The following is a 22361-nucleotide window of genomic DNA, read 5'->3' as shown; positions in this document are numbered from 1 at the left end:
GATGGAGGCTGTCTCTTATAGAAAAGGATTTCCTTCTTCGGGAAGTGTTCCCAGTGTTTGTAGGCAGATGAGGAAGGGCAGCACAGCACTGGGGTGGACGGGGATGAAAAAGTGGAAAGCTTTGACAAGAGGGGTGAATGTACTCATACAGAATTCTGTATGAGGGTGATTTCAAATCTGAACCATAGCAAATATTATTTGGACAGGCAAAAAATAATGTACAAGTGGTAGAGAGGACAATTGTAGCATCATGCTGTGTATGGATTATAAAAATGGAGAAGACGACAAATACTGCAGGGGAAAGATGTAGTTATTAGGCCAGTGTGATCTGCTTTAAGACATGGACGGGATCTTCATGGGGTTTGGAGTTGTTACGTGGGGAGAACTGGAAGAGTTTGCAGGGAGGCCTGAAAAAAGATCGGACAGAGTTGAAGGTTGTCTGAGGTTTGAGCTGTGAGAGATAGTATTGTCTTTGTCGTTATAGAAATGGGGCTCTGGCACTGATGTTTAGGTTGGCTGGTGTGATTCAGAAGAATCTCGGGTGTCACTTCTTAGAAAGACAGGCTCTGCTTTCATGAGCATCTGAGCGAACCTGTTTCACTTGCTGAAAAGGAGCGTGGAAAGGGAAGGTCTCGCTTATGCAGTGTTCCCAACTGCAGGATGTGCTGGTCTTGAAAGTCATCAGATATTCCATGAGCTACTGATGTCTGCTTTTTTGGTGGTTTTGTCGTGCATTGAAGTGGCTGATGGAAAGGTCTGACAAGCAGCAGAGCTGGCATGGACTATGTGGTCGGCTTGCACAGACTTCTGGCAGCGGTCAGCTCGCTGCGTCTTGTGGAATCATCCAGTAAGGAATTGCAGTTGTAAGGGCTGTTACGGCTTTGAAATAAAAATGGAAAGGAAAAGCCAAAGCAGTGTAAGAGAAGATGAAGGAATCTCTTGTGAGAAGCTGCTTTAAGTGACAAATTAAAAAGTGGATTTTAAGTAAACTGGATGCTGAGCTGACTCAGTTGTTAGTGCTTTAGCTAATACATGCTTTCCAGCCTTTTTTCACTCTCTGAATAAATGTGCATACATGGAGAAAACCACTGGAGAAAAAAGGGCATGAGCTCCTTGGCTGTGGATCATTTCACATCAGAGGGCAGCGTCCTCGTTCCACGCATTTAAAATCATTGTGTCTCTGCAGTATTCACTGGGTTTGGGTGCTGACAAAAGTCAGGACTGAATTACATAAATGATCGTCACTCAGAATTCTCTTTATGGCTTGCACAGATCTAAGCATTGAATAACATTGAGCAAAGTCACGTTAAAGGAAGCAAGTTACTTCCTTAGATGGTGTGAATGTTCTGGGTGTGGCAGTTAGGTTCAGATAAGTTTTCTAGTAGGTTCTGCCTGAGCTGCCTTACACAGTCCTTGGTTGACTCCCTGGTTTTGGGGTTGGTCACCAGCTGAGGTCCTTTCTAGTGCACGTGGTGGGAGGATGCTCTTCTATAGGACATTAGGAGCTTAATGGCTTAGGTCCCTTCTATTTTATTAGATGTATCCACTTTCTTAGTGATAGTTAGGGTCTGCAAGCCAGGCAGTGAACTGTTCTGCTGTTCAAATGATAGGAAAGCATTGCTTTGAAGAGTTTGCAATCTATTCTTAAGTAACGTTATTAAAATGACTAGATTGGGTAATAGGATTCTCCCAGAATGATGAAATTCATCCTCATGCAGTCCAACTTCCAGCGATACTATCAGGAGTTGGAGCACAGTCTTTTTCCTGGCAGCATGTTTGGAGCTGCATCACCGAGCTTAAGGGAACATCCTTAGGTTAAGGTGGTTCCCCTTTGCTATGAGCCTGTGTGCCAAAAATGAACGCAGCAATGAATTCCAAGTTCAGGGTGGGCTCCACAGTTCTAGGTTGATGATAATATTATTCATGTTTCTTTCTTGTTATTGATAATAGCTACAAACGTTTTTGGAACTAGGAACCATAGCGAGTGTGTCAGTTGAATTGTTCAGATGGCTGGCACGTTTAGCAACACAGGAAAGAGATGCAATAGGTAAAAACCACAGTAGAACTTCAGTTGTTTATCCCCTTGAATTGAAACTCAAACCTTTGTTTTTGAAGTGTTTTCCTTGTATTGGTCTGCCCGTAAAGCTGAGAAATGCAACTAGTCTGTTTTATCAGCACATTCCAGAGCTGTCTAACAGTGCTTGAATGCCTTGTGAGCTCTAGCAAGACAAAATAACCTACAGTAAGCTCTACAAAGAGTTGTAATAGTTTCTTGCCTGTTTCATCACTTTGTTCTTGACTGGCTGCATCCCTCATCTTTTTTCCTCTCTCCTGAAGGGCTGCTGGCCTCTGAGGAGTGCTGCTGCACGAGCAGAACATGCAGTGACTATGGAAATTGGAGTGAGTGGGGAAGCAGAGGAGTGGGGTGAGATGAAACAGTGGGCCGCAAGCTGACAGCAGAACAGGCTTTTCTGGAAGTATTTCATTTCTAACATATCTTATTGGCTTGAAAATCTAATTCTGTTTACATCTGAGCTTTTTGTGAGTAAACTTTCTTCATTATAAGTCAGATTTTACCAGAACTCCGATAGATATTTTTTTCTAAACTGATTTCAGCAGCTCTTCTGATTGCAGTCTCTTTCTGTTGGGTTAAGTGTTGTTTTTTCCTGGTCTATAATCCTTCGCTATGCATTAGGATGTAACTAATTGTACCTGTTTCAAAGAGAAAAAAATGGCAGTTATTAAACGTTAAAGGAACTTGTCTGAAGATGAAATGGGGAAAGTCATTCACAGCTGGGAGATTTCAGATCCTCCCACCTGCCTCCGTGTTTAAAGGTGTGAGTTAAATCTTGATTATAAATTCTTTTCAGAATTTCAGTGTTCCTCCCTGAGTTTTGGCCTGTTATGAATAGCTTTTACTGTCTGCTGCAGTGCAGGCAGCCAGAGCAATCATCTGCAAGCACACCCCAGTACACAAATGTTTACTTTTCTGTCAGTAGTGAACTAACCCTGCTTGTTTTATGGCGTGGTTATTCTGAGGTTGGAAATCTGTCAGGCTTGGAAGAGATCACTAACCCCAGCTTGCTACTTAGCTATAAATAAGTTTGGTCTGCTGTGGGCTAGTAAGTACCCAAGATTCTTATGGGAGATTATTAGCTATTATCTAGGGTTATAACCAACATGGGTGTTTACAGATCTTTAAATAAAAAGAACAAAACAGCATGGAGACTGTGTTGAATAACAGGAATATGACTGAAATTCAGCCATCGGTTGGAAAGACTAGATGAATGTTGTTTTGATAATTTATGTTTAGTGATTTGAAGTTCTCTTGGCTTAGTAGCTGAAGGAAGTTTTAATTGTATGCATGTTTGTGTTAGCTGAGAGGTGGGCCATAAAAAGCAATTCAGCTTCATATGAGAAAGTTAAAAACGTGGTTATGTGGAGTACAAAACAGCCACAGTGATAAGGCAGGGTGATTTTGACTGGTTGGAGAAAGAATGGAATAGGGGAAAGGGAAAAGAGGCTGAGTTTCTAAGGTATCACATTTGTTTGTTTTAAGAATGATGCTTCTCTAGTTTCTGAAACTAAGAAGAAAACTCCATTTACAGCAATAAACATGGGAGATGGCAATGTAGCAAGGCATTGCCAGAGGATCTTTTGGTGTAGGATGACAACTTAATAAGGCAAGGGATGTACATTTGGTGATTGTCAATGTAGCTGCTCTAATTCCAGGTCCCTTGCATTGACACGGCTCTACCAGTTTGTCTGCTTTATCTCCAAGCTGAACTGTTCTCAGTGAGTTTGTTTGTTTCCTTTTGAAAGAACATTTGATATTAATAGAGGAAGGTGATTTTCTTGCACTTAAATTTCTTACCATGAAGGTCTGAGTAGTTTAGTTTTAATTACTTTCAGATAGATCTAGGTAAGCTGCAGGGGCTGGGTGTGTGTTGCAGTGACATTGCATTTCAGCTTGGAGATCCCTGTGCTCTGATGAAGAAAACGCTGCTGTGGATGTGTTACACTAATGCAATTTTGCCCTGCTTAGGACTGTTTTGTCTTTGCAGTAGCCGCTTGTTCAAGTATTTCCCAAGGGTTTTTAGAGAGGAGAATATATTTGACTGCCTTATGCATTTGGTAAATAAATGGTTGTCTGGGAACCTACTGTCCGTGTTTGATACAGAGGGAGTGAGAGGTTGGGCTGCTGAGTTTCTTTGCTGAGTGAAGGAGGCTTTAAGTAGGAGAGGTCTGTAGGTAGTTGTGGTGGTTCACACCATCTCTAAGTCATTAGAATAACCCTCTTAAAGGTGTTCTAAATTGAGACAGGATTTGACTTGTGCAGGTAATGATTTAATACAAAAATACAAAGGAAAGAGAAATAGCTCTAGGGGACTTAAAGTTCAAGTACTACAGGATGGGTATGTAAAAGGAAGTAAATAGATCTAATCATAGCTACTGGTTTGAATGCAGAAAGGGTTGATACAGTCAGAAATTAGCATACAGTAGTGAGGTGGTGATCCCTTCTTAAAATAGCTCCGTGTCAGCACCAGGAACACCTTTATTGTTACAACTCTCACAGAAATGGAAATGATTGCGGAGCAGGGAGCCAAAGCTGACTGTTGCAGGAAGCGGTTATTTGAAGTTGTGTGTTTCAACTGTGACAGAATTCTTTTTACTCCTGCTTTTTGTGTTCTGGTTTTTTTTAGTGCTTTTTTTTTCCCCCACTCTCTCTGTTGCAGGGTCTTGAAACTACAGTGTTGCATATAAATGTCATCTGGGCAATGGATTGCATCGTGTTACCAACTGCTACGTTTGAGGCAGTGGATACGTAGAGAAATCACACACAACATTCAAGGATGGTGCTGTTCTGAAGTTCAAAGGCGTGTGCATGTGATCTGTACGGGGATCTGAGCAGGAAGTTGTATCTAAAAGTCACAGGCACTACAATAACCATTTTATAGAATGTTGCATAAACCCAGTCTGCTGCTTTTAAAGTTGCTTCGCGCTACCACTAGTTACATTCAATATAAGCTCTTTGAACAAGTTAGTGCCAAGCAAAGCATTGTTTGAAATATGGAAGGTAGCTTGCAAGCCAAAATTAGCATGTATTCATTTTAGGTGGTGTGTGTTTCATCAGGGCTGCCCAGATCATGTCGTCCCTGAAGGCAGCACATTTCAAATGTAAATATTTAAGCTGTTACCACATGGAACATGCCGATAGTGGTGCCAATAACATACACTGAACATATGACCAGCACATGCCCCTCCTCAGTGTGTCCTGTGAACTGTTTAGGTTGTGTTAAAAGCTGTTTATTCTTGGGAGTTTTTTGTTTCTTTTTATCCTGTCAGCATTAAGCATGGAGCTTTTTTTTGTTTCTTTTTTCTTTCCTGCAATTGCTGTTGGTTCTTTATTTCCAAAACTTGCTGCTAGGGACATCCAGGCCATCACCCTTGGTTTGTGTCAGTTGTTTCAGGGCGTGATCCTTGGTGTCTTTTGTGCTAGTGCCATCTAAGACACCGATATCAGTCTGATTACTGTCGGCTTCAAGTTGAGAGATAAAGTATCCTTATGCTATTGGGACTTGGTCTGTAGTAATTATTTAGCTTCAACACCTGTTCTTTGTGTAAATTATTTACCATAATGTTTAATATTTGTTAAATGGAAATCTTTTCCCCCTCATCACTTGTCATTTTACTTTAGGTTCTGATCTGATATTTAAAACCATTTTTTGATGAGAGCTCAGACTCACAATCTACTTCAGTAGCATCAGCTTTGTGCTGCAGGGCCTGGTGCAAGCCATGTGAGTGAGTGCTGACCTGAGCTGCAGCCTGGCCAGTGTTGGTGAGAAACAGTAAGCACAACTTAAATATACATGTAAAAGCTTTGCATCCTTGCAGTGCAGTTTTGTGAGATTCTGGGGACTGCAGCCTCCCTGGTTAGTAGTAACAATTCATGGTGAAAGATCTGCTCACAGGTGGCATCAGGTACTGGAGAAGAAGCAAAAAGGAACAAAATGGTGCTCACTGCGGACACTGCAGACAGGAAGATCAGTGCAATTGTGTTTGTACTGTTGTTGGTAGTTTCCAAAGTATTGGTATGACTGACAGCCCTCATTTTGCCCTTCAGTGCAGAAATAACTTCAGACAGGTATTTCATTACTGGTTTCTGCTGGTCTCTTTTTAAGCTTTGTGTTGATTTTTTTCTCAGCATCTCCAGCTGTGCATTGCTGGGATGCTGCAGGATCTTCTGCACTGGCTCAAGCGCAAACACAAATCAGTCACAATGTTAATAGCATCACAACTATTCATGATCACAAGCGAGGAAATCTTGGTCACTACTAAACCTTATGGGAAGGACAGAGTCCTTTCTCCCTTGATAATGGGAAAAAAAGTCTTACGATAAATACTGAAGGAATGAAATCTCGTATAACTTATGTACTGAAGAAACTGAAGACTTTTAACTCTAAATTTTATTTAGAATGTGTAGCTTCGTTGTCAGATTCTTGCAGTGTAATCCTACAGGGCTAGTGAAAGTAAAACCATCCTTAGCTGCGTTTCAGAGGTCATGGTATGTGTGTGTAACTTGCTGTGTGCATAAGTTGATCTTTGCCATGTTGTCTTCACAGCTACTTCCTTTTTTATTCCTTAATCGGGTATTATGTGCAACAAACTCCAACTGCAGTAGCTCAGACTTATTTAGGTAAATAATCTCTGTTTTAAAGTTGTGAGCTTGTCACCTGATTCTTCCTCTTAAGGTAGTTGTAAGAAAAGGAAGAATTAAAATAAAGGGATGATCCAGTGGTTTCAACAAAGATGGGATGCTGGGGAAAAACATGTTCTGTTCCCAGCTCTGCTGCACGGTTGCCAAAATGACTTGGCCAAGTCACAAATCTGTTTAATCTGTTTTTGAAGAATGATACAATGCTTGTGGGCGGAGACAGAGGAGATGATGAAATTTCAGTGCTCTTTTTCTAGCGCTTATTACTATCAGGAGCTGTGCCTCTCCTTTTCCAATTGATTCCATGCATTTTGAAATGGCTTGCTCCATGTCTGCAGTGCAAACACGATCATTCTCTCCCTTCCCTGCCTCCCCTGGCTGTTCCATGCCAGTGCTATAAGTTTCCTTATGTAGACAGTTCTAGTGTGAGTGGTACTATCCCTAAACCTTGATGTGCCATAGGGCTGCAGAACACTGGGTCTAATGTGATAATGTTAATTTCTGTTCAGTGCTCCATGGTTTTGTAATGAAAATTATTACAGAAATGAAGAGCAATGTGTTTATTCAGTTGTGACTGAAACCTTGAAAGCAGTATTTATGGGAACATAGAAACCATTATTTCTTGTACTGAAAGATTATATGTAATTATTATTACTCCAGCAACTTGTGTTCCTACTGTAGTTTCTAGGTCATGTATGTTTTTGTAGCAGTAGAAATACTCCTATGAGAAATGCTTAGGTGAAATAGTCTGTACCACTAACAGTGTCTGCAGTCCAAATACTGACATTGTTGATGAAGCTAAAAGGACCCAAGGAAACGTGTCTTCAGTTCTGCTGAAAAGCATGGAGCGTGCACTATTGCTTGCTAACCAAGTTCTGTACTTCCCTTTATGACTAGTGGCTTCTGGAGGTTTATTTTTTGGTATGAGATAGTTGAAGTTGGAACTTCTCAAAGAGCATCGTTGGAACAGTTTCATAATAAAATGTTGTAGGTTTATGAAGTAAGTACAGTACACCTTTACAATGGAGCTGTTGTGATGGATTTCTTTACCTTTGAAGAAAAATTAAACCATGAGCTGACTTGAATTTACTGAAACATCAGAAAATGTGCTCATCTGGGCTAGGGTCATTTTCCATTGGATTAATAGCTGAACTGCAGATAGCAGCAACTCCTAACAGGGAGCGCCTGTAAGAGGAGGAATTGCCTGGGAGAAAAATCGGTGCAAGGCAGGCAAGAGCTTTCCTGTATGACAGTGCTGGGCTGTTGCATTGCTGAATGCCAGGAAACCATCTCCTGAGTTAAGTGCTTATTCATGGGAGCCTGGTTTGTGCTTCTGCTCTGCCAGTCTTGGCCTGTGTTTTTCATTGCTTTATTGGATGTTGTTGGGAGGGGGTTTGTTTTTGCTTAACTGTGTACGTGTGTCTGTGTCTACACGTAGGCTCCCTTTACATTCAGTGAATAATAGACATCCCTGGGCCTGATTTCTCCAGTTTCACACTTCTCCCTTCTGTGGGATGTGCACCATTAAGTGTTGGTTCCTTTTCATTCACTACAGATCACTGGCATAGGTTTTCATTTGGAGAAAATAATCCCGTGCTTCATGTTTGGGTGTTTTACACTTCATTCTCTGTACTGTAGTCGTTATCAGAACAGCGGCAGTAGTTAACAAATGTTCTGACACAGATTTTTGCTTAGTGTGTTCTTTTTATTTCTGGACAGATTTCCACTTGTGTGACTGTCTGATTCCTTAAGTCACGACTGTTAATCTTACTGGACCTTACCCTTCTGCGCTTTCTTGCTGCCCCTTAAAGCATCCCACGATTTGAAAACTTGGCATGATCTTAAAGGAACGGCTGAGAAATGCTTCTTGAGGAGTATTTTCCAAAAGCAATCTGCTTGTTGGAGATCAAATAGTTTCGCTGCTTTGTGATTTTCAGGCTCTTTGGAGTCTTGATTTGTCCTGGAGTGCCTACACAAGTGATTAGGGAAAGTGCGTGTGTGCAGTTCATGCAGACATTTCTAAAGGGTCCATGCCTTCACAGACAAAGTTTTAGGAATTGCAAATAAAAGTAGAATTGAAAACAGGTTTGAGCAAACATTGTGCAAAGTGCGGGTGGTTGAAAAACTGATCTCCAAATGCAGTAGAAAATGTTGATTTCCAATGAGATAACCAGCCTGCCAGTGTCACTGAAGGGAGCCGTGTATGGGATGGTCCTCAGACATCTTCACGTGACTGTGAAGTGTAATTAATGCCCCTCGTTTTTGAGAGGAGCCTGAAAAAATTCTGTCCTTTGACCAAGCTGGCAGATTTAAGGAGGAGATTAAACAGCCCTGTGTACTCAGAACTGCAGTTGGTAGGAAGCGGTTTTTGTCACTTTTTCAATGGCTTGAGTTAGTCATGGATTTCTAGGTGAAATAAAGGACTGTTCTGCTCTTGGAAGCAGAGCTCTATCTTGAAAAGTCCGTCTAAAATAAACTTTGTTTACTTGATTCAGGAAGTCCTTTGTGTGCAGCGTTGCCTCTATGAGTAGCTCGTCTTTTGGTCATGGTCAGGGGGTTCTGGCATCATTTTGCAGTATGCAATGCAGGTCTCTGATGAGGTAGAAAATGAAGTGTTGCTAAAGTAACGAAAGTCTGAGTCATGAGTGCTTTATTTATGATTATGCTTACGTCAAAACACATCAGGACGGCACTCGCTCACTGTACTTTCCCTTACTGTTTTAATTGTAAAGAATGGTAAAATGCCAAGTGCTCGATGTTGAGCTTTCAGCAGCTTTGTCTGGTTTGCTGGTAGTTTGTATTTAACAACACACAACATTATTATAACTTCAGTGTTTCCCTATGAACTTTAGCGTGCCCAGAAGTACCCACAGCTGAGGTGTGATGGCAGGCAGTGCTGCAGCTCCATGAGCTGCCTGCAGAGCTTGGAGTGTTTTTGGTTCAGCTCAGCCCTGATTGTAAATCTTGTGAAAAATTCCTGAGCGGTATTTACTGTTGTGGTGAAAGTTTGAACTTGCATATTTGGTAATAGGAAACCATTATTAAATGCAGCTATCTGGAAGGAAGAAGGAATGAGGATTGATTTTTACTTTCCTGTTGCCAGTGTTTTGTTTCTGTTTTTTTTTAAACAGGAAGCTATTGTATTATAGAGCTATGTATGCTCTGCTGGGACTCAAAATAGCCATTTGAGATTTGGCAGAGATAGAGGCACGCAGTCTTTTGGACAAATTTATTTTGTTTTTACAGTTTAAGATGAAATTTAGGGATAGAGACCACACAACCTGACTGTGCACAGGGCTTTTGTGTGCAGAAATGCTAAATACCCGAAAATGCAGTGTTTCCATAGGCGGAGTTTCTTTTGTATTCACAGGCTGGGGAGCCTCAAATTCCAGAGGCATTACATGAGCAGTTTTAATGAATTAGTGTCTGGTTTTCCTGCAGCAGATGTGACAAGCAGCTTTATAAGCTGTTTCCCATCGATCGCTGTTTTCCAGCTCTTTTGTGTCTTTCTTTTGCTTAGAGAAAAGCAGCGAAGAGCTTGGTTTCTACAGTAACTGCTGCCTACATTCTTGCCTGCAGGCCAATTTCTTTCTCAGTTCCTGCAGCCTGTGCAGGGCTACTGTATTGAATTTCTGTAGGGTTTGGGTTGTTGGCTTTCTTTTTTTTTTCCCTTCTCTCTGGTTGAAGTGTTTTATGGTGTAAGAAGAAAGCAGAACAAGGTGGAGATTTGTGTATCTTGAGATACGTAATTTTAATTAATCACTGTATACTTCCATGACTGTAGGATCAACGAAGTGCTTTTGCAACTGATCAGTTCCATTATTTGTTAGTTCAGTGTCGAAAGGAAGTGGAATGTGTGACTGCTGAAACAGGAATCTTTGCAAATCTGTACTGAGTTGTGTTAATGCTGGTTTTGTAGCACAGGAGGAGAGAGCAGCCTGCAGCAGCCACGTTTGTTGAGGACGTGTTGATTCTTTCAGTCTTGACTCTTAAATTGCTGTGAGCGTAAGATAAAAATTGTATCATTTGTTACAAAATTAACTTCCTAACCAAGAGAGAAGTGTTAAACCATTTCCAGGAAGTGATTACTCATTGCTCGCTCTGTTCGCTGCCAGTGGCTCAGGAATGTTCTCCTGTCATCATGGATACTCTGCTACTGTAGGATGACGCTTTGTTGCAGCCAGACTTGTTCCAGGCCCTTCTGAAAGTGGGTTAACACCATTCCTAGAATGATTTCCCCCCTAAAAAAGTTCAAACTTCTTATGCAGTTGCTGGAACATGAGTGGGGAAGTATGGAAGTTGGGTCTCCTGTCGGACAGTCAGTAATTAACAGCTCGATTGTGTTTCCAGCTTTCCCTTAGAATCTGATAAAACTGTAATGTTGGTGGGCTTGAGTTAGTGTGAGTCTGCAGCAATATTTTATCACTTCTGATGATGCACAGGTCTTTGCTTGTGACTGTTCAGACATCTGAGTGGATAGAAGGAGCAGTAACATTTTCCTCAGCACAGTTTTTCATGGAGGTTTATGGCACTGTGTGGGCAACGATGGCGTGCCTGAAAGAAGTGCTTGAATGCTTGTGGAAATCAGTGCTCAAAATAAAACATCTCTTTGCTTCAGATTGCTTCAGAGCCCTCACGATTTCTGTTTGTGGAGGACATGCTTTTCAGCTATTGATCTTCAGTCAGCAGAAATCAATTGCAGAGGACACAGAGAATGAAGGGAAGCACGCGTGAGGCTGTGATTCATTCCCCAGAGGAGAGAGTTGCCACTTTTTAAACAACAGTTGCTTTTCTGGGTAACCTCTAGAAGTGTCCTGACTAGTAATGACCACACATAATTGCAGGTACGTTTATGGTAAATTAACCCAATCAGGGCTTAGTTTAAATCATGGAGGTATTTAGGAGGAGGCAGCTATACTGAGGCAACGTGTATGTGCACGTGTGCTTGTAGGAAGCAATGCTGGGTTCTTGCTGTGGTAGTTTTTCACATTGCTTTGCAGGGTGCGGTCAAGTGCACACAGAAACACCTTAAAATCTTCCCTTTAAAAAAAAACGACAGTGGAGGACTTGTGCTTTATGTCCCTCTGCTTCAAATTTGAGAAGTGATCTTTCCCCCTGGAAGTCAGTGGGGGAAAATAGGATGTTGCTTTTTTCTATTATGACTGGTTAGAAGAGTGTTAGATGATGGTAAAGCTGATGTTTGTGATGGGAGCACAAAGGTGCACCTCGAGTGGATGGGCAAACAGCTGGAGTGCTCCAGGCGTGGGGTGGTGGGTGGACATGGCAACCTTGTTGGTCTTTCCAACCTCAGTGATTCTGAATATAAAAAATGAGCCAGTGAAAAAGCTCCCTCTGTTCAGGACAATAGGAAAATAGTTATAATCTGATGAGTGTTACAGTGGATCGCCCCTTTTCAGTGTACCTGTTATATCGTTAGCTGCACTCTGAGCGTTTTTCTTATTTTGGAAGAAAAATGACAGGAATCTTTTTGAGGAACTCAAGGAAATCCTTTGTAAAACAAACCTCAAACACATTGTTTGTGTTTCAGTACTCAAGGAAATCCTCACTACAAGAAGTTGTGCAGCGCTGTTTCTAATAGCACGTATTAGTACTAATAACTTACGTTTGGAATTGATGGTAAGACTGTTCTGGAAGTACTGCACTAATGACTTAGAGTTCAATTAAACAGACCAGTCTTAATTCACTTTCAGAATGTCTGCTTGTTTGGTGTGCTTGAGGTTGAACAGTTGGAAACCTTTTGGTGTAATATTTGGACGAAAAGAAAGCTAGAAAAAGTAATTGTTTCTTCTGGAAAAGAATGGGCTGAGTGTAGCAACCACCTTCTCCTTGATAATGGAACTGCTGTTTTCCAAGGTAGCAGAAGCTGCTGCTTTCAGGTCTCCCCAAGAGGTGGAGTTGTGTTTGTTCTTACCCCACACTTTTGTATGTGTTGGTTTGATCTGAGAGAGGTTCAGCTCTGCCTCCAGGGAGATGCACCTTATCCCAAGGTACAGAGGCACAGCACACACGCTTTACAGGCTGAATTTATTTGTGATTGCACTTTTAGTGCTTTTTTTTTTCCCCATGGTGTGTGTATAGCTGCATGTGTAAAGGCTCATCTTTTAAGCCTTGCTTATTTAAAAATCTGTTTAAAATAATTGTTAGTTCTAGTTTAATTCATAATTAATTACCTATTACTCTGTTATGATGTCAATAATAAATGGAGCGGCAAATGGAGAAAAGAAATTGCAGGCTGTTCTCATGTGCTGAGATTTCCCCATTAGCAGCAGGATGGAGCAGCTTTGATTTCCAAATGCTGCGTTCCCATGGATGTTTGAATTCTGCCCAGTTTTGGTATGGGGTGTCTTGGATTTCATTTGCAGATGTTACTTAGAACTGCACAGAGCTGGTGGTCCCCTTGTGTAGCTTTCCAACCTGGTAGAATTGGGGTCAGTGCTGTTATTCGTCACTGGCCTAGGATATAGGACAGCACCAGCAGCAGTTTGTAGATAACACCAAACTGGGGGGAGCAGATAATAGCTGGAGGGCAGAGCTGGCACACACAGGGAGATGGATGGACTGAAGGCTGATGGGGACCTTGGGAAGTTCAGGAAACACAAATACAGAATTCTGCATCTGGGGTGTGTAAAGCCTGGGAATGACCGACTGTGAAGGTCCTGGTGGGGGAGGATGTCACCTGCATTCCCAGGCTGCGCCCTTGTCATGATGAAGGCCAGCCTTGTACTAGGCAGTGACTGTACACAGATTTGGGCCTCCGGTATAAAATCCACCAACAAAAAGGACCCTCTGAAGAGGCAGTGGAGGGCTGCTGAGGTGCTCAGGGAACTAGTACGTGAGAGGCTGGAGGAGCCCACGTGCCTGTGGCAGGTGGATTGGAGCTTGATGGTCCTTTATGTCCCTTTCAACCCAAGCCATGCTATGATTCTGTGAATCCTTTTTCTGTTCCAGTGTCTCATTATAGTAGTGAATTACCCAGGTATAACTATGGCAGGCTACACAATTTGATGAAACAAGGCCTAGAGAAAACTGATGTCACTTGGAAGCGGGCCCTGCTGTGAACAAGTTATTAGACTAGAGGCCTTCAGAGCTCCCTTCCAAACTTGATTTCACTGCTGTTTGATGTGAACAATGTAAAAAACAGGTTTTGCCGTCTGAAGTACAACGGAATCAATTGTGCGTGTGGTGCTGTGTGTTGTAGTGTCTCACTGGTGACCTAAGCTTCAAAGCATACGTACCTTCTACCAGGAGTGTAAATAAAGCAGTCGGTGGTGAAGATTGGTTTTACTGGAGTGATGCAGTGGGATCAAGTAGGAGATGAGTCTTAAATAAGAAGCAAGTAGGCAAGAAGAATTAGGGTTAAGTTATAAATCTCCCGTCTGTGGAAAGGAGAATGTGTATATAATAATTCAAAGGATACTGAGGCACTGAGTGTCATTGCAGGACTTGCATACAGGGAGGAAATGGAATTCCTGCTTCTGTCTTTTGGCTCCACAGATGAGGTAGGACATCTCCTTATTTTCAATCAGATGCTATTAGAATATAGTTAGACTTGCAGATGTATAATTAATCTTTTCCTACAGTACAGACAGCATTTCTAAAGGAACAGGAGAAACTCTTAGAGATGTGATAGAAGTGGAATTCAAACATCTTCTCAGAAGACACCTGGCAATGTACAGAGTTGCTACACTCAGTCGATAGAAGCAGTGCCCAGGTCAGCAGGTCTCTGTTTTGCTGGGAGCTGTAGAGATAGTAATGGTTTTCTCATGGATAGATAGAAATGTTTTGAGGCTGCTTATCTGTTTTCTCCCATGTCAGCTTTTCCAGTGGTTAAGACAGAGTTGGAACTTTCGAAACAGTGATTAGGACCATTAGTGGCATTGGGGTGTGATGCCTGTGCTGTGTGTTGCTGGATCACAGGCTGGCTGGCCTCCTTTGTGATGCTCTGTAGGAAATACAATATATTTCTTGTAATAAACATACAAAAATATTTAAACGTGCTACTATGAATAGCTGTTTGAAATGTAGGAAGTATAACAGTGGCATATGCTTTGATTCCTGCCCTGTGAGCCCTTCATCATGTGACTATTCAGACACATGTCTTAGAAGGTTTGTTTTTCAAAGAATCTGTTGGGCCAGTTGTGGCTCCGTTTGGTTTCCTACTCTGAGTGGTATCATCCTATGAAGAAATAGTGGGAGTTAGTTGAGTAGATGAGGGCTAGAGTGACAGTTTGCAATACAGCTACATTCATTCATTCATTTATTCATTTAATAGTGGGATGTACAGATGAGTTTCTTCTATAGCAACCATCCTAGTGCATCATAAAAGAATTGTCTGCTTTTAACGAGTGGTTAAGATTGAGTTCAGCTTGCTTTAGGCGCTGTGTGTTTGAGCAGGTCTGTGTATGTGCTTATTTTGCCTTGCTGTATAATTAAAAAACATATGCCCAAACCAACTCGATTCTCCTCACCTTAGAAAATGCACCTTATTTTGATTTGAAAAGTAGATGTGATGTGTTTGCATTGATGCTAATTGCTCAGAAAATCTGTTAGTTAATGTGCACTTCTTAGTCCACTTTTTGGGCTGTCTTCCAGCTATTAAAATATATTTCCATTAAAAACCTTTGCTTGAAAACATGAGTCAATTGACAGATGCAGTCTTTCAATACTACACGATTCAGGTGTTGATGTTTGAAGCAGAACAGTGATATGTGAGTGTGTTGTGTCTTCCTTAAAAGCAGCATCCTGTGGAGCTCAGTGTGTGAATTGCTGTTCACTGCAGCAGTGATGGGTTTCACTGCAGCTCCTGACTGTAAGTTCCAAGTTTGCCTGGCACTGCTGATTAACCTTTGATTAGTCAGAGATCCTGGGTTTTATTTTGTTTTCCCAAATCAGATTGACATTTGTCGCCAATATTTCTCAGCATCTCATTTTTATTAGCACAACAGCTGAGACCTCTCTCTCTTGCTGCTACAACAGTACAGGCAGAAAACACGTTCTGCCAGGGAAAGCCCTGTAGTGAGCTGGAGGTACTAAAAAAGCAGAATTTGGTCCACTCAACTTTCTTGCTGTATTATATCCGCATTTTTTTGGCATGGATTCTGTTCCTGATTTAGCACATTGAGCATGCTTCAGAAATAGGTCGTCTGTTAAATCCGGACAGAGCCCATACTGAGAACTAAGGCAGAGAGAAAAGGGAGGTCATCATCGCTGCTCGCTTCTTTCCTGTTGCTTGAATGTAAACTGCAGGGCAGAAAAGAATCTCTGCAACGTATGTGTGCGTCAGAAGAGATGTAGTAAAAGGCAGATGCTTTCTTTGCTTTATAAATACGCTTTAAGAAATTGAATATGAGAATTGATGCTTTCAGTGCTACTGCATAGTTCAGCCTTCCTTCCAGTTCTCACATAATGAGTTTAATACAATTCCTTCAAAGCAGTGATGCCATTTGTTTATAGTGTGCTGCTTGTGTTCATAGCTGTGTCCCACACATGTGTTCCACTGTGCTGGTTTCCATTCTTTTAAAACCAGATCTACACAGAATCGTTTAAAAACTATTCTATTTTCAAGCTTTGTTTGTAAGTAATCCAGCACGTGAAAGTTCACTTTGTGGACTGGAAGAGGTGTGTAAATATGGCTGGGGCTTAGTGCTGAGTGCAGGCTGCCAGCTTAATTAAAAGAGAGGAGATAGCGAAGTTACTTGAACGAACTCTTTGTAGATCCTTTTGTTGAGAGAAAATGAAGTTTCTTGTTAACTCAGTCTGTTTAGTTCAGAGAAGTTATAAATAGCTTGTTCTGTGTAATTGGGTTAACTTCTGAGTACCTGTATGGAAAGATGGGATAGAAGGAGAATGTTCACATGTGCAGTAATTGTACTTCATTTTCCAACTGTTTAAAAAAAAAAAAAAGCCAACAACTCACACATCATTAATTTAATGTCAGATTATAACCAGCCCTTTAAATCAGGGGTACAGAATTTGGTCATTTATGTAAATGGGAAATTTATTGAAACTGGCTCTTAAATTCAGCTTTACCAAAACGTGCCTGAATGTGGTGGCACAGCAGCCATGCAGCCTGCAGGTGATGGCCTTACAACTGATAGGTGTTTGATTTAATATGTGTATTAAGAGAGAATGGAGAGAGCTTTTAGCTGGAGCAGTCCATGAAGCTGATTAGGTCTCAGATCTGCATATCTTCATGCTCCTGATGAGTTCTGCTTGTCGTGGACATGCTTGCTCATTTTCAGGAGCTCTTGTTTGATATCAGGGCGTAATGGCTTTTTGTCTTCAAATGATGCTATTTTAGGGGTAGTTGCAATGTTAGGATCAACCTCAGGAAGTGCAGAGGCTACACGTGAAGTGCTCTTGTTAGAAATAACGGCTTTTGCTTAGATCTTTCCAAATTCTGACCTTGCTCACTTGTGGATCTTTTTCTGGTCACACTGATCTTTGTGTGCTCAGTAAAATGAAGGTGGTTACAAGTAATTGTGCAAGATAGTGTACCTTTGTATTTCTAGATGTGGTGATATGTGTAAATTATTAAAAAAAAAAAAACAAAAAACCTCTCACACTGTGTAAACAAGTGACTTACATGTTTGTTTTTCATTTTTTCAGCTGTACTTTCAGGTTTCCCAGCACAAACATAAAGATAACATTCACTGCTCTGTCCAATGAGAAGAGAGAAAAACAGGAGGCCCCGGAGTCCCCAGTGAAGCCTGTGCAACCCCAGATCTCTCCCTTAACGATAAACATTCCAGACAACATGGCTCACCTGATCAGCCCTCTCCCTTCTCCCACAGGAACTATCAGGTATTTAAACCCTGCAGATGGAATACAGGGCAAGAAACCTGGTTACAGAATTCAGGCAATTGTCCAATTTGGTTTCATTATTTGGCCTTTGTGGTGGAGCTTCAGTTCTGCTGCAGTTCTGCTACCTGTGAAAATAGTTGCATCAGCAGCGCTGGTACTTAAATGGAATTTCTTAGATGTGTAACAGTTTGCTCTGGAGCAATTCTTACAAGACAGGAGCAGATGTTTTACTTGTTTTCCAGGTGACTCTGGTGGTTTTTATGTACTTTGGTTATTCTTAGTGTGGAAAATGGATTGATTTCTAATTCTGAAAGATGCTTTTTATCAACCAATCATTACTGAAAGTAAACAAAGCACCTAAACTGAAATACAACATGACAAGTTTTGTGTAGGGAGGTTAACTTGGGTTTTTTACTCACTGTGCTGCTAATTTGTTAATTATCATTATTGTGTGACTCTTCATTTGGGACCAAAATAATGAAACAGAAAGCAGATGTCCTCACAAGCTGATAAAATTAGAATTAGAAAGTTCTGGAGCAAAAACTTCATTTAAAGTCACTGAAAGTTGCTTTTGAAAACCATGTGTGTGCTCCATGCTTCCTGTGGGCTTCACTTGGACAATGGACTATGAATGATTGGTTTTTAAAAGCGTACTTGCTGTTAATGAGATTTGAATGTAAGGATAATCGACTTCTTTCCCATTTGCCAAGACCTTGATCTCAGTGCTGTGGTGTTTGATGAGATCTATACAGGTGGCGGAAGTAGAGGGAGATTCTGACTTGTCTGTATAACAGGTTTGCTTTCTGATTAAAATTCAAGGAAAATATTTTTTGCTTATGAAATGATAGAGCGACTCATAAATATTTCAGATAATATCATGTGCCTCACCGCAGTCTTTGCCTCGCTGTGAATTTTGCCATTCTCTTCAGGGCTCTCGTGCACCTGTTGAATGCACTTTGTTACAGGAAAAAAAAAAAAAGATGACAGTTTTGAGTCTATTTTGAGAGCAGAGCTTGACAGTTTCTCTCCCAGTCATCCTGTTTTGGACAGGACTTGTAAGCTTGCTTTGTATGTACCCATATGTGTTGCTTTGTCAATATATGCTGAAGTGAGCTCAGTGGAAGAATGTTGTCAGTTATCTGTGAAAACACAGAACAGCAATGACCTATATTTAAAAAAAATAACAATAAAAATGGTTAGGTATTTTGTTCTGACCGAGGATTCTTCCGTGCAGTGCTTCAGAAATGCAGACTTCCTTGTATGGTGTATTGCTGGCAGGTAAATAATGGTTGGGGCTGGATTTCTGAGATTGTCTTTGCAGATAAGGCTGCGCCAGTCTTCACTGTCGTAATTTTTAGTTAAATTTTGGAAGTGCTCGGGACTCTGCTGAAATGAGTTACAATTGCTGAGAAGTACGTGCCCTTAAGGAGAGCTGCCAGAGTTTTGGTTTTACTTGGAGCAGGAGACAGACATCACTCCGTGACTTTGTCTTTCCTGTTGGCAAAATGTAACTGTGGAAAGAAAACCATTTTTGTGTGGCTGTAGTTCGTGTGGGCTCACAGTGCAGGAGAGCAGCCTTTGGGAAAGGTGCCCCAATTTTAACTCTGCTTTCCTGTGATGACAGCAAAGCGTGAGGTGTCAGAGGGCGTCACTTCTTCCCTTCCATTGGTACTTTCACTTTCTGACACTGTATTTGCTCTGCTGATGTAATATGGAGTGTAGTCAGACAAGTCAGTGCTAATGCTTCCTGCTCATAGCATTCATCACTTTATATATATGTGCGTGTGTGGATGAACATACTTGTAAATGTTTAAAATAATGTTTTAGATTTTAATGAGTATCAAAACATTTTTTTTTGCCTTGCTGCTTTTTATATTTTCCTATGTGCAGAAATACTGCACAGAAGATCTTTCTGAGTAGACAAAATACGAGCATATGGCAGAGATTTCAGGCAAGATGTGTGTCTTGTTTCAAAGGAGTGTCTTAAAATGTGTGGTTGCTTATGTAGTTAAAATGGACTTCTGTGTAGGCAAATCTCACACAAATACAGTACAACCTAATAAATCAGTTAATCCTTTTTCCTTTGAGGAGGAAAGCCTGAGCTTCATCTGACAGGTTTCTTCCTGCAGTGATTTTAATGCTCATGGATGAGTTAGAAGGGCTTGGAAAATAGGTTTTATAATGGAAATACTGACAGACCCTTAAGTGTGGTCTAGAAGCGCTGATAGTGGGCTTTTCTGCAATAAGAGCTTTTTGATTAAATATAATGTGGTGATATACTGTATAACAAAATAGTAGGATCTTCTTTTTATGCTCAACAGTGCTGCAAATTCCTGCCCATCTAGCCCCCGTGGTGCAGGCTCTTCAGGGTACAAAATGAGTCGTGTCATACCATCTGACCTACATTTAATGGCTGACAACTCTCAGTCAGAAAATGACAAGGAAGCATCGGGTGGAGACAGCCCAAAGGTAAGCTCTGTTTGAAATAAAACCCATACATTGAGTTTGCAGTGAATGCAGTACTTCTGAAATATTGTTAGCTACAGTTTATGCATTAAATCATAGCCCAACATTTCAGACTTCAAAAGTAATTGTTAATTCTTTGTGATGAGACACGGTGTTTATTTTAATGCTCCCATCCCCCCCCTTCACCTTCAGAGAGGGTCTGTGTGTGTATGTGTGTATCTGTTTGTAGGCATTCTTTGGTGTTGTTTGTTTCTCCAGGTGTTTTTTAGTGTTAGCTTACAATGTGCAAAACAGAAGAGCAAGATTGTCTTAGTTTTTCTGCTTGAATGTTCTGGTTGTCCAGAAGTGCTTAAGGCATTTGCTGTTTTGTAACTTAGTTCATAGAGAGATATGGGTGTTTTTACATTTTTACTGATGTGGGAACTTCTTTTTCTTCTGCAGGACGACTCTAAGCCACCTTACTCCTATGCACAGTTAATAGTACAAGCAATTACAATGGCACCTGATAAGCAGCTTACACTAAATGGAATCTATACGCACATAACTAAAAATTATCCGTACTACAGGACAGCAGACAAGGGCTGGCAGGTAAGCTTGATTTCTAGAAGGTTCTTTTAGCTGGGAGTAGTGCTGGCTGTATACCTGGTCCCAAGTCAGTTGGTGAGCTCAGTGGCCCTCTGTAAATACGACTTCTCAAATCAGTGTTGGTTAAAATTTATCTTGTTCTGATTGACATCTCCAACAAAGTAGGCAATTTACATTATTTTATGTTTGAAGCATTGCTCTATTTATGGAATAGTATTCTCTAAAGCTCTGGCAGTGACACATACAGACTTTTGGGGAAGAAAAGCGTAGCTAGAACTGTGGATTTAAGTATGTGTACTGTCTGGGAATGCAGTTTTGTTCTGTAACTTAGCGCAGCATAAACATGCATATTGTTACATTGGGATAGAATTGAGATAGCTGATGTTCTGGGTTCGGGTTCATTTGGGCATTTGGAATCTTGACCATACAATGCAGGGAAGGAGAGAGTATGTATTATCTGTTGTTACCTTGTGCTGCGTGCCCGATGCACTTCTGCAGTATTCCCTTTGTGAAGTTGGTTGTTTCTGTTCTGAGTTCAACCAAACCCTGTAGAATTAATTTCTTCTTTCTTTTCATTTTCCAAGAGACGAGCCTCAGCATTTGCCAGGATGACTAACAGAGTATGAATCAGTCTGGCACAGTCTTTCCAGATACACATAAGGGTTCAATGCCTTTGCTGCTGTTTTTAGTGTCAGTGAAGGACAGAAGAGCACAATTAGCAGGACTGGCAAGTCTGCATATGTAGCATTCAGGCTGCACTGTCGATCATGAAGGATCGGTTTCACAGTGCTGCTCTTAGCACAGGCATGGTCTACACCAGGGGCGTGCTCTGAACTTCTTTGCAGGGAAATAAAATCTGGGGAGGCTGAAGGAGGGTAAAAGTGAGGAAGCGTATCTGCTTGCTGTACTTGTAGGAGACCAAATTGTGCACACCTTCTCAGCAGAGGAATGGATTTTAAATATGAATTACATACTAATTTGTCATTGAGCCTATTTGAAAGTTGAATCTCCCTTAGGAGAATTCCAGGGTTAATGGGGAATGTCACTTCTATAGGGTTTTTGTAATGCTTTGGCTAGTAAAGGACTTTCCTCTTACTGTGACTGGGAAGGACCTGTAAGATTTTTTTTTTCCCTTTCTTGAGTGATCAGTGAGGAATTCTGGTTGCAGAAATACTGACAGATACGGTTCAGCAATAGGTCTCTGTTAATAAAATGATGGTGTGCTTTTTGCTTCCTGTTCTGGAATCGCTATCTCTGTATTTGATGCTTCCTTATGTGAGCAGGCCTCATGTAGTCACTCACACACATACGCTATAACACACAGAATTCTGTCTTAGGACAAAAATACTTCCCTGAACCAAGGTGATGGACACAGCAAAGCAGACGTGTTCCAGAATGAATAGTTAGCACCTGTTTCTACTGAAAACAAATTAAAAAAGCACCTGAAAATGAGGTGCTGTTAAGTCACTGATCACATAAACAGTGCTGGAACACTGACAGGCAGCTCATGTATAACAGCTATGCTAGCTTTTAGTTACCAGGTATTGGATGGTAGTTAAGGTGACTTATCTGATTGATGCCTTGAATAATATTTGAGGCTATATTTGAGTATTACTCAAACCAGACAGTACATGCATGTATATAATGTCCAGATCCTATCCCTTAATTAGCAGCACTGTGGTATTTATATCCCTTATTACATAAAACTCATTCTGTTGAGGACTCCTCTTTGTGAACTTATTTTAGCAGGTGCTTTTGGATCTACTTTTTT

The 22361-nt window shown here is 41.1% G+C and overlaps 1 protein-coding gene across 6 annotated transcripts in view; it reads left to right on the top strand.

Annotated features, from left to right (window-relative positions):
• Positions 1-22361, top strand: part of FOXK2 (forkhead box K2) — a 40012-nt gene that overhangs the window by 9842 nt on the left and 7809 nt on the right. For 4 of the 6 annotated variants that reach the window (XM_015879854.3, XM_085522733.1, XM_085522737.1 and 1 more), the window contains exons 2-4: positions 17345-17539; positions 19861-20008; positions 20447-20593. In XM_015879854.3, coding sequence (XP_015735340.2) covers positions 17345-17539; positions 19861-20008; positions 20447-20593 — 490 coding nt within the window. Of the gene's footprint in view, positions 1-11524; positions 11560-17344; positions 17540-19837; positions 20009-20446; positions 20594-22361 lie in introns of those variants that run through there. The other 2 variants (XM_085522735.1, XM_085522736.1) reach the window with 2 other exon arrangements.

This window comes from Coturnix japonica, chromosome 23 (genome assembly GCF_054131305.1).
Source record: "Coturnix japonica strain WE chromosome 23, WE-NBRP24, whole genome shotgun sequence".
Classification (NCBI taxonomy): Eukaryota; Metazoa; Chordata; class Aves; order Galliformes; family Phasianidae; genus Coturnix; species Coturnix japonica.
This window is presented reverse-complemented; position numbering and strand designations above follow the sequence as displayed.